The sequence below is a fragment of the Crinia signifera genome, chromosome 11 (genome assembly GCF_055691185.1).
Source record: "Crinia signifera chromosome 11, ASM5569118v1, whole genome shotgun sequence".
Lineage (NCBI taxonomy): Eukaryota > Metazoa > Chordata > Amphibia > Anura > Myobatrachidae > Crinia > Crinia signifera.
In genome coordinates, this window is record NC_139227.1 from 15,311,104 (window position 1) to 15,324,503 (window position 13,400).

At 47.1% G+C, this 13,400-nt stretch overlaps 1 protein-coding gene across 3 annotated transcripts in view; it reads right to left on the bottom strand.

The window, feature by feature from the left end:
* Positions 1-13,400, bottom strand: part of GNAO1 (G protein subunit alpha o1) — a 176,163-nt gene that overhangs the window by 34,566 nt on the left and 128,197 nt on the right. For all 3 annotated transcript variants that reach the window (XM_083164157.1, XM_083164155.1, XM_083164156.1), the window contains exon 4: positions 1,600-1,760. In XM_083164157.1, coding sequence (XP_083020283.1) covers positions 1,600-1,760 — 161 coding nt within the window. The remainder of the gene's footprint in view (positions 1-1,599; positions 1,761-13,400) is intronic.

Here is a 13,400-nt window from a genome sequence, read left to right on the forward strand (position 1 = left end):
TAGGGTATCGCCACCCAAAGGTGGCGATACCCTACAATGCGGTGACGTGGCGGCAGGGTTTTAATACATAGGAAAATGCGGTAAAACGGGGGTTTTACCCCTTTTTACCGTTAGTACATCCCGCCCTAACAATACAGAGGTATCACCAGCATTATATGGTTATGGTGTAGGTTAAAGATTTTGGGGCTAATTCATAGTCGCTCCTGATACAGCCGCAGTCATAAGTCCTATGTGACTAACTGCCAGTCATCTATGTGATGGCACCGCCCCCAGCCCGCCAGCTGCTTGTGCAGCCATAAGGAGTAATGACACAAACTCCGCCCACTTGCTTGGTGCTGAAAATGGCACATAGCATAATTCAGATGGCGCAGGATCTCCTGCACTATGTGCAAAGTACTGATGGATGGCGCCCTGCACATGCGCAAGACCCATAATGCACAAGTGCAATACTGGTACTGCATCATCAGCTGCAGATGTCAACAGATTGACGGTCTGCAGCGGTTTGGCTGCGCAGAGGGAGGCGGTGGCTTCTGTTGTTGAAAACGGATGCATGTCGTTTGTGTTTTGGGGAAGTGCCAAAGCCAGGGTCTCTGGGAACGAGCTGCGGTTACAATAGTGTTGCTCGTAACCTTTTACAGTACGTGGGTGCTAGTGCATACGCAGGTTATCAAAATACCATGACGTGTGGCTACATTTGTACTTGCGTGTGATCCAGAATCAGGGCCTCTGCCCTTTGACATGGGCAGTTCTTTAAAATTAGCTCTAAAAACCTTCACGCTAACAAAGCAATATGTGTACACTTTACGAACATTATTTTTACCTTTTTGCATTATTTTACTTCCAACTAAAAAACCGCTCCAAACCATTTAATTATTATTATTTATTTTTTTAGTAATCAGATCACATTTCCCATACTTATAATGGGAAATGCGATCTGGATGAATTTACAAAGGAAAACCCATACAAAATGTGAAGAAAACACCACAGTAAGCCCTGTGATAATAATGCAAGCTTCAGCTGGCAAATTCACAGGGGCACTGCAAATTTCCTTTCCCTGGACAGCACAGTGATAAGCGGTGTCCCCGATGGACACAAACCGATCACGGTGTGAAAATAAATGAATACAATGAAAACAAATGCATACTTAACATCCAAGGGTCCGTAGATCGGGGCTCTGCTCTGCTTCTGGGATCCCGCTGCAGTAAAGTCATGCTGCAAAGCGGCAGCTAACTTTACAGCACCGGGAGGTGACGGAAGCAGCGGGAACTACAATCCGTGATCCCCGGGGATTGGAAAGTATCACCCGACTTTATTGCAAGCTCTGACCCTACATGGGATAATTGATACATTTATGAAGTGTAATCAATTATCGCATTGGAAATCTGGCCGATATCACAGCACATCGGCATCCAGATGCAGGTGGCGATCAATTGCCCCTTTGCCTCAGGGAAGAAGGATAAAGACAAATACTTGAAAGGAATCTGCTATCATTGAAACTCCAGAATCATCAACAGGAAAACTTGAAATCATTTTGTCAACTTGGATGAACCAAAATGCTTTGATGCAAGTAATAGTTATAGAAAACTGCGCATTACGTACTATTTAGCAGAGTCGTTAAGCTGATATTCCCTGGATCGGTTGAAGCACTCCTGTATTCCCGAATCTGCCCACAGTCTCATCATGGCTGACAGCAGCTCGGGGGAGAATGGTTCTGTATCTTCCATACGGCTCACGACGTCACACACCATCTTGGCATCAGCCTGTGAAAAACAGGTAAGATAAATGTTAAATAGGAGAACCAATTTAAAATAACATAACCCCCCCCCCCCCCCCCCCCAAAAAAAAATTGCATAACACAGACAGGAAAAGCAATCTAGCCTTTAAAAATCTAGCGCAACCAGGTATACTGTAACAATCTACGGCTAGTAGCAAGCAACTCGTCATCCTAGCAGAATACCTATGTATTATACCTATTGGGTCAAGCATAAGTGGTCAATAGCAACACAGCCTGGGAAACAGAGGATTGGTCAGCAGCAAACCACCGTCACAGTCACCATTAACCACACCTGTGAAGGCCCCCACACACTAGAACGATTTTTTGTCCGGTTGTCCGATTTACGACCGATATATCAGGCGATTTTTACCGATAATCGGCAATAATTGTCGATTATTGCTGATTATCGGTAAAAATTGTGGTTGGAAATCGGACAATCGGCTAAAAAAATCGTTCTAGTGTGTGGGGGCCTTAAGACGCCGCTTCTGAAAATCCAGATCACTTATAAGAATCAGTGGGGGAAAAAGAAGATAGAAACGTATTGGTGTTCCACACATCTCCCGCAGATTGGACAAAAGGACTGAGGCCTACTTTATGTTTGTACCCACGCATATGCAATTTTCTTGGCCTGGCAACTGCCGATATCAGCATATGAAGCTGCTGCTCCAGAAATGAACAGAGAAACCCATCGGAGCAATTGCAAACTCATGAGGAAAATTGGTTGCTATGGAAGCCCTATGGCTACAGAGACAGGAAATGGTAGTAGCGATGCAGGTGCCATGTTTTTGCACATATAACCTCAAAGCCGGCAGCAGATGCATGCCCCAAAAATGGCAATGATATGGCCATGAATTAGGCCCTGAGCCATTATAGTTCGATATTGGATGAATAGATTCCTCAGACTCTGAAACCACAGAATCTGAATGGAACATGAATTACATATGTGGCCATGGCCTACACACAGAAGGGAGCCATTTTGTGGGTTAAGCCAATGCTCAACCCATCACTCTATGGTAATTGAGCAGCGCATGCCTCATGTCACAAAGAATGTCACCAGCAGCTCCTAGGGACAACCTCAACCCACATAATAGCCGCTTTCACTGCTTTCTGGAGCTTGATACATCTGGCTCTCAATGTTTGTGAAACAGTCTTCCCTGGGCAAAAGGACCTTCTAGAATTAGTGCCGGCAGTTGGCTACAATAGGGCTCTTTGACAAATCTGCACGTTAAAATATCCCGGATTTTCTCCAATTAAAATACAGCAAACTACTTAAGGCATTGAATTAAACCGAGAACATGGAAATAACTTCAATGTACATGAAATAAAATTACTACATTACTCCATTCCTGCTGCAATTACACCACCAACCATTACACCCAGTGTGACAATCCATTCCTCACGGTGTGGGGCAACCACATCCTACAAGCCACTAACGTGACAATCGGGTCCTGTTGGAATAAATTCCACAACGCAAGAAAGAAGAAGCCTTCCAAGAAACTTGTATGCAATAGTATGCACTGGAGACCACCATCCTTCAGTTATAACGCTTTCACATCGCAAAATGCAGGGTCGCACCAGGAATTTGAAATGGTTCAGTCCTGGTGCGAACCTGCATTTTGCTCTGTTCAGATCCCTTCAGCGACCCAGCAATATTGTCGGCTTGCTGACGTCATGTGGGGCACGGGCGCATCATCACGGGCGGGGGAGGAGGCAGTGCTTGGAGCTGGCACTGCTGCAAGCACCGCCTCCTCCATCAGTGTGAATGGGAACCGGGTTGCTCGAACCGATTAACACTGCAAAGCAACCCGGCAACGAGCTTTCGGTAAGAACCCTTATTTTTTACTGGTTCGTAATGCCGAGTTGCTGACGGTTTGCTGGACCTGGTAAGCCCTTTCAGGTGGAACCAGCAACAACCCAGCATGAACTTAATAATTAGGTGCGATCTGAACAGGGAATTACATTACCTAGAGATGAAAAAATATCCAGCACGTCCATTTGTGATAACCTGGAAACCTGAGGAGGACCACCATCCTTCAGAGTAATAGCCGTTTTGCAAAATGGGTAAAATGACTAATTATCCAATTTAAAGTCAAAGTCAATTAACATCGATGTTGTGTTTTGGGGTCTAAATCACACATTTACAGACAATTTTGGCATTAAAAACGCATCAGCGTACTGGTGCCTGCATTACACTGCTTAGATCAGCAGTGTAATGCAGGCACCAGTACTCTGATGAATAGGTCCTGAGAATAGGTCAGTGGTAGTACACTTAATAAGGATGTTGCCTCATGCAAAAAATGGGACAGCCAATGGGAGCCATACATTAATCGGATTAAGTGAGCCAGGGCTGTCAGACTCAATCCTACTGTATTGTTCTATGTATTGTATTGCAGCTAAGAACAATGATAATAAGCCTTGGAGAGCCATGGCTCACCAGAGAAGGCTAGCTGAAGAAGGCTCCATCTGTAGATAAATAATGATGGTGGGTTACTGCAAGTGGTAGCACCTCTATATATAATGGGTAAGGTGTTCTGATATTTATTAAAACATTTTGTAACCATTAAACCCAATGTGTGACAAACAATGTAGCCAATAACACTATGGCAATGGCAAGAGTTGAAGTAAATATGTTTTTCTGGACATTAAGGCTGGGAACACCGGGCAGCTGCCTAGGGCCATACAAGTCTATGGGTCTTTAAGCAGGAGCAGGATGGGCCATTAGGCATGTGAGCACTGTCCAACCGCTTTGATTATGAATTACCCCCAACAGAGCGGCCGGCAGCATTCTCTACCCTGGAATGGGTGGATAGGGGCGTGCGTCATTGCAGAAACATCGGGACACTTGCACTGGCCCCTGGCCCAACTGCATAAATATCAGTGTATTGGAATATCTGGGTCAGGCCCGCAGCCTGTTCTGAAATATATCATGTGGGTGTCAAGCAGCACTATATTATAAGCTTGTGTCTATAGGTCACTCTGTTTGTATATACGGGCAAACCTAAAAAGTCCATTTCTATACAGCTATGGCGCGGTTCCCAAATGTGGTCCTCATGGCAACCCCAACAGTCCCGGTTTTAAGGTTATCCGTGCTTAGGAACAGATGCCTTTATTAGTAAATCAGGGCCAGATGAATCACGCTTCAAAAAGCGATAAAATAAGAGTGATAAACAACCAATCAGCTCCTGACTGTCATTTTTTTCAAACCCAGCATGTAACATGGCAGGTAAGAGCCGATTGGCTGGCTGTTTTTCACTCTCTGGCCCTTATTCTAGTTAACTTGGATGGATGCGTATTTTCAGATGGCCACCGAGTGTTCTTAGCCCCGCCTACCGTACGGATCGCTCACACCGTCCGAATGCGGTAAGACACCGGGGCGAACGGACTGCTAGTGGAGGTTTCATGTGAACAAACTCCCCCATCCTCCGATGGTCGCCGACCATCGAATGATGGACCGAGCGGTCAGGCAGCCCCGAGTGCTCCAGACCACTCGGACATTTCTCAGTGCGAAAGCAGGGATATGGGGGGGCAGCTGGCATCCGGCTATGTCATATGTCCGCCCCCCCACACGTGCGTCACTGCCGCATTACCATACGTATGCCCAGCGTTTTCATGGGAACGCCCATGAAACATGGGGCGTACGCATATGGTAATGAGCCAAAGCAGCCCTTCACGCCCCTCTCCACCCCCTGCTCGGATTGTTCCGACCCATCGTTTTCTGTATGGAATTCACATCATATTCGGACGTGCGCGGCGTTCGCACATGTGCAGATAGGCCTCTGCAAATGCGCAAACACAATACATTGGCTGTCCGACCACACGCGGAGCCGTCCGATTCAATCAGAATAAGGGCCTCTATGTTATCACTTTTTAAAGCTTGATACATCTGGCCCTCAAGAACGCCTATCCCCTGGGGACCGCATTTGGGAACCACAGAGCTATGGGATCTCTTTGTAGAAAACCAAAAACCTCCTACATTTTTGCCCTGATATCAAATTGTTTCCACTTTTGAATATATAAGATCTCTGCTAAACCATGTAATGTGAGGGGAACAGCAGCAGCAGGCGCAGGCGCAGGCCTCGGAACATCACGGGTTATTATTTATGTGCTTTGCTAGATTTTAGGTCAACGAAATGTTGTACAATCCCCCTTATGTAGGGGGCCAAGCATTCCGGATAATAAATTCCTTACCTGTAAATCTGATTAGCGTTCAGCATTCTGTTTTATGAACAACACGGAATCATTTTATTTGATAGACAGAACCCGTCTGGCAGTGAATAGAGTTAAATAACAAAACCTAAATCCCAATCCACTCTGTGTATTGTGTCCAGCGGAGTAGACTCGGCTTTGACGCCTCAATGTGCGGCTTCATTAGATCCCAGAGTCCAATTAATTGTGAGCAGTGCTGCGCTCGTTCTGCTCTCTCTAGGACGTGACTCATGCTGGGTCTAACCTTTAACACAAATCCCCCCCTCTCTGGGCACAGTGGGCATCATTTACATTTGAAATATATATATTCCATTGGGCCTGATTTCCAGCTTCCTGTTCCCCATGTGCCACCGCGCTACCCCTCCAGGCGGAGGATGCAGCCTAGCCGTCTGTTTGCCGGCCTCTACAAATAGAGAAGTAGGGGTCCGTTTAATGAAAAGCTTAGAGGCTACTATGCCTACTGCGGGGGATGGGAGAGGAGGCGCAAACGGTAGCCACAGTATATAGATAACGCAATACAATCACTGTTAGACGTGTGTACTATGGGGATGATTCAGCTGGGTTTGGAAGGGGCTTAATTCAGCCCCCTTCCGGTGGTGGGGGATCAGGGCATGCACGCATTTGTGCATGTGCATAACCCTTGTGCGAACTATCACACTTGCCGAAGCATTGGCATAGGGGCGGGCAGGGGATGGCTGGAGGTGAATACCCAGAGCATTATGGGCTCACTAAGTGGGGTATTCAATGTGAGGTCACTGCAGTCGACCCAGTCCCGTTCTTGGTCAGCTAGACCAAGAACATGCAGGCGGGATTCAATGTCCCGCCTGCCGGGGAGCGAGAAGGGGGTGTGGCCGCGAGTTGCGGCCGGGAAGAGGTGAGCTGCAGCCGGCAGCTAGTCACTTCCCAGCCGTTCTCGGCAGAACTAGCCCGACAGCTTGTGACGTCGGGCTCGTTCTGCCAAGATACCCTGCTCAATGCTGTTGGGGAAGACGGCATTGAATAGGGCCCGGCGGGCATCTCGATGATTGAATATCCCCTAAAGCAGCATATGTATGCCGCTTAGCGAGCCGTGCTGAATCAGATCCTATATTTCAAGTGATAAATCCAGAACCAGATCTCTAAAATTAGACAATCGGAGCCTTTAAAGAGGGTACAGATACATTTATAAAAAAGCCCAGACAGAATATTGCTGAGATTGCTGGTTCTTCTTTATATAAATGCGCATGAAACACTGTAGGTGCAGGAATGACACCAGAAGCCGGAACCGGCAGGCAGATACTTACACAGTACATGGATGTCCCTTAGGTAATAGGCAAAGAACTGCAACACTGTCAGCTGCACTACCCGTAGTGAGTAAGGACAGTGCAATGAGAAAGGACAATGCCAATTAAGAATGGCATAATAAAATAATATATCCGATATATATAGCACAGTGTAAATCTGAATGATGTAACCACAGTACGGCACAAGGATGCTGGGATGGAAAGCGCATTAATGCACAGCATGGCATTATTATGTAAAATACACACGCCTTCCTAATGATTACTGGAGTGATGGATATAACTAAGCTCTAATAATGTAGGTGATAATGAACTCTGGGGTGAGTACAGCGATCATTTAAAAGTACAGGCTGCAAGACCAAGTCCTCTTATCCAGGCCAGAGAATTCTAAAGGCCCCCATCCACTAGGAAGAGGTATTGCATGCGGTACCCTGCTAACTCACCCATTGGGGGGTTTAGCATATGATACATTGTACGTGACACTTCTGCATTCAATGTATCATATGTGATCCTAGCAAGGGCTACGGACTGTGATACCACTTTCACATCGCAAATACGGGCCGGTCCGACGCGGCTCAGGCACTTTCACACTAAACCCGGGTGGCCCATTATACACAGGGCGACCTGGGTTAACCTTTCTTATAACCCGGGTCAAATTGCTGGGTTGGCCAAGGTTTTAGCTTTCACACCGCACCTTGAGCCCAGGTGGATTAGGCAGCAACCAGGCAATAACCCGGGTTATAAGTGCGATGTGAAAGGGGTATGTGATCGTTTGTGGAGGTGAACACATGTCTATCGCCCCTTTCACATGGCACAGATAACCTGGGTTATTGCCGGATCAACCAGGGTCGAGGTGTGGTGTAAAAGCAAAAAAAACGAACAACTCGTGTTGATCTACCTGGAATATTACAAGGTTAAACCTGGGTCACCCATTAAATGTTTAATGGTGCGACATCGGTTTAGTGTGAAAAATCAGAACCGGGTCAGATGCGGGATCTCGACTCAATTCATTACTGAAGGCTACAGGGAGTACTTGTTCTGGAAAACATACGTAGACCTTTCCAGTGGTCATCAGCGGTATTTATCTGATTGGTCTGATCTCTTCGGCTTCTACAGACATCCACGCAATTGCTTAGCCTGGCAGGGCAACAGCATAGATACTCTGGGTGAGATTTAATAGGATGAGAGATTCAGAAAATGAGAGATTTGGTGAGAAATCTCCAGTTTTTTTAAAGCGGCAATCATTGACACTGCAAAATCAAACTGGTTTAGCTGTGTAAATGATTGCCGCTTTAAAAAAACTGGAGATTTCTCACCAAATCTCTCACTTTCTGAATCTCTCATCCCATTAAATCTCACCCATTGTCTCTGCCAATCCCCATTGTTGGGTGTAGACAACGCCATGTCCTGATTGAGCTACCTAGTGGCTTTTTACTGCTTGAGAAATTGCCTAATTCCACTGTTCCCTTAGAGCAGGGTCCGGCAACTGGCGGACCGCGGTCCATCTCCGGACCGCAGAAGCCAGAGCTCCGGACCTCACAGGTTTTCGCCAAATATGCCAGGGGAAGGAGATGTGACGTGGTCACGTCTCCTTCCCCTGACTAGCGAGCATCCTACCGTGGCGCCTCGCGGGGGCTGAAGATGCGGCCAGCGTCATTTAGAGACGCCACGCGCGACAAGCCCGTCCGCCCTCCCGCCCGGCGCTACCCGGCCGCCCTCCCGCCGGCAGAGTAAAGTAGCTGCCCGCCCGGTGCTACCCGGCCGCCCTCCCGCCGGCAGAGTAAAGTAGCTGCCCGGCCGCCCGCCCTCCCGCCGGCAGAGTGAAGTAGCTGCCCGGCCGCCCTCCCTCCCGCTGAATGAAGGAGCTGCCCGGCCGCCCTCCCTCCCCCCACGCTGAGTGAAGGAGCTGCCTGACGCCGCACCCGTATGCAGAGTTGGCATTTTTAAAAAGGTGAGCAGAATGTGCCTTTATTGTCCCTGTATTGCCAGCATTGTCCCTGTATTGCCAGCAGTGTCCCCGTATTGCCAGCAGTGTCCCCGTATTGCCAGCAGTGCCAGCATTGTGCCTGTATTGCCAGCATTGTGCCCGTATTGCCAGCATTGTGCCCGTATTGCCTGCAGTGTCCCCGTATTGGCAGCAGTGTCCCCGTATTGGCAGCAGTGTCCCCGTATTGCCAGCAGTGCCAGCATTGTGCCCGTATTGCCAGCATTGTGCCCGTATTGCCAGCATTGTGCCCGTATTGGCAGCAGTGTGCCCGTATTGCCAGCATTGTGCCCGTATTGCCAGCATTGTCCCCGTATTGGCAGCAGTGTCCCCGTATTGGCAGCAGTGTCCCCGTATTGCCAGCAGTGCCAGCATTGTGCCCGTATTGCCAGCATTGTGCCCGTATTGCCAGCAGTGTCCCCGTATTGCCAGCAGTGTCCCCGTATTGCCAGCAGTGTCCCCGTATTGCCAGCATTGTGCCCGTATTGCCAGCAGTGTCCCCGTATTGCCAGCAGTGCCAGCATTGTGCCTGTATTGCCAGCAGTGTCCCCGTATTGCCAGCAGTGTGCCCGTATTGCCAGCAGTGTGCCCGTATTGCCAGCAGTGTGCCCGTATTGCCAGCAGTGTGCCCGTATTGGCAGCAGTGTGCCCGTATTGGCAGCAGTGTGCCCGTATTGGTAGCAGTGTGCCCGTATTGGCAGCATTTTTTGGACCTCGACCAAAATCATTTCAAAATTCCGGACTCCATCAAAAATTACTTGCCTACCCCTGCCTTAGAGGTTTAGGGCCAGATGTACTGAGCTCGAAAAATGATAAAATAGAGAGTGAAAAACCACCGGCCAATCAGCTTCTACCTGCTGTGTCACAGGCTGTGTTTGGAAAACGACAGACAGAAGCTGATTGGTTAGTGGGTTATCACTCTCCATTTTATAACTTTTCAAGGCTTAGTACATTTCACCCCTTATAGAGATGGTGACAAGTTGCCAGTAAATGGGCTAAGCTAGGAAACCTCTTATTTATCCAGTATTAACACTTTAATACAGTAGCGAACAGTATATTTTTCAGAGTTTGACTGGAAAAAATCTTTATTACTTCATAAGAGAGCTCAAAGTATTTCTGAAGCAAAGTTTAAATTGTTTGCTTAGCTTTGTAAAGGCTCCTGTACACTTATGTGACTTCTCCGAGGGAAGATGTCACATACGTTCTCCCTTGAACCGCCCAGTAACCAGTATGCATAAGATACATGCGATGTATGGTATGCGATCCCGGCCAGGGCTGCTAGATGCGTTACATCTATAAGGCAGCCCTTGCGCTCTCAAACGCTGAACAGACGCACGCGGGACCAAGTATCGCATAGGAATCGCAAGTAAAAAACATGCGACTTCACACTTTTCATCTGATGTTTCAATCCGATGCGTCAAAATAGGATGAAAAGGGCTCAAACCGCACTAGTGTATGGCCATCTCTATAAGCTGAACCGATGGCCTTCTTACAGCACAGAATCAAAACGACTACCCCGATGGGTACAATTCAGGATTCAGATGGAAGCCTGTTTTCTCTCACTTTTTCATATTTGTGAGCCCACATAGGAAATACCACATGTATGATGGAAAGTGGCAGAGACGATGATGATGATGGAAGAGACTTAATGGAGATTTAAGGATTTTTACGCGCGGGGGCCTATTTATCAAGAATCACATCCCATAAATTGGGCATGCACTTTACATTTAACTGGCAGATCAGAACGAAAATCTGGTATTCGATGACAGCAAATGACAATTGACCATTTGCTCCCAAACACTGGAAAGTAGACAAAAGCAATTAGTAATACAAATTGGTTAAAACCAGTGGGGGTTTTAAAACTTTTTCATTTACCAGAACACACTAAGTTACAGTTGGCGTTGGGAGTTTGAACGCCGGGATTCCAACCGCCGGGATTATAACTGCATCCCATTTGCTTGAGTTACTTGTATTATCTTTAAATATGTCAATTTAAGGCCCTCATACAATACATCTATGCGGCAATTCCCCAACCAGGCCAGTACTGCTATTCAGAGGCCGGACATATTAAACATGTTAAAAATGCCTGTTGGGATCAGTGAAATTGGGATTTTTTTAAAAACCGGTTTAATATTCCTGATTCCCCTTCCCTGCTGCCAGGGAGCGGGGCCATTACCCCCATCCCCCTGCTCAATGGAACTTTAGTGGGTGTGCAAGCTAGTACTAGGGATGGCCATCGTTGCCTTTGACATCGATGGTTGCCATCGATGGTGAAAGTGCAACTGGCCATTGATGGTGTATAAGTATGCAATGGATGACCATTGATGTTTTTACATATCGATGGTCATCCATTTGCTTTGAAAGATTGGCCTGTGGGCCAATCAAAATGCGGGGATGAGGCTTCACGGGTGTTGGGGGCGGAGCTATGATACGTGTTCCAGCCCCTTGATGAAAAAATAAACACAAAACTATTCAGTTAAGCCTGACATCGTTGGTGGGAAACCATCTGGTTCTCCCCCATCGATGTCAAAACTATTTGACATCGGCCATAAACCATCAATGATTTCTAATCATCGATGGTCATTCCTAGCTAGTACACAGGAAAGTCTGCCCAGGATGAGCAATACCTAACTCCAGGCCAGTAATACCTAACTCCAGGCCAGTAATACCTAACTCCAGGCCAGTAATACCTAACTCCAGGCCAGTAATACCTAACTCCAGGCCAGTAATACCTAACTCCAGGCCAGCAATACCTAACTCCAGGCCAGCAATACCTAACTCCAGGCCAGCAATACCTGCTCCAGGCCAGCAATACCTGCTCCAGGCCAGCAATACCTGCTCCAGGCCAGCAATACCTGCTCCAGGCCAGCAATACCTGCTCCAGGCCAGTAATACATGCTCCAGGCCAGTAATACCTCCTCCAGGCCAGTAATACCTGCTCCAGGCCAGTAATACCTGCTCCAGGCCAGTCTTGCTCTCAGCTGATTAACGCTCAGAAATAAGGTTTATGTTTAGTATGAATTATGTCTTTATGTTTTACATTTACTAAAATAAACATGACCCACCAACGTAGATAAGAGCCTGGGTTGTCGACTTTGTTTTTCTGTGTCAGGACTCCTGTGCAGAACTGTGTTCTGTGAGGCCATAAGCTGGTAAATAGGAAGAATTTCCTTAATCTCTCAATATCCACAGCTAGTCAGAAACACAGCCACACTTGGCATTGGTTCTAAGGTACTTAAAAAAAAATGTCTCTTAGCACCTCTGGGTGTGTAACTCAAGCACAAAATGATATGTATATAATTGGTCTTGGAGCCTCAGGTTACTGGTCTCACAGATCACAAGGAGCTGAATACCCGGCCTCTCTGTCCTCGTCACCAGAAAGCACTCTAGAGCAGCTCCATTAATGAGCTTTGTTACCGTGGCAACATTTCATCTCCCAGCAGCCCCTGAGAAGTGTGAAAAATGAATAGGAGAGGAAGGATAGATATAAGGGGGGGGCGAAGCAGAGAGAAATAAGAGGCGCAGCATCAGATGGAAACCACAAATAGGGCGTGCTCCTGCCACTTCCATGATGATATTTTTAGACCTATACGATTAGTAACAAATGTATACACTTAGGATGATTATGATGGCTATAATCCGGCGTGCTGTAACCCATCTTCTCTATAATAATATTTTCAGCCATTTGCAAATTGTACATCCATTTTTGTCCATATACGCCTCAGCTGAGGTTAGCAGCAACAGTCTGTAAGTTCCAGACAGGATGGATCTAATGAGGACGTATTTAGGATACTGGGAGTCATATAAACCAGAATAAATGGGAAAAACGCAGCACTTTTTCCGTTTAATGGACAGTTGCATACCCTCCAACATGACCCATTCCATTAGGTACAAAATGCTCTGTTCCTGGACTTCCCTGCCAGTGGCAGTTACAGATGTGAACCTGCAGCACAGTACAATATTCAAAAAGGGGAGCCACACAAACTGCAACCCCAAACATCACTGTCCTGGACTCACTGGCAGTTGATGTGACCCCCTCTTTGAATATTGGACTGTGCTGCAGCCTCACATCTGTAACTGCCACTAGCAGGGAAGTCCAGGAACAGAGCATTTTGTACCTAATGGAATGGGTCATGTTGGAGGGTATGCAGTTGCA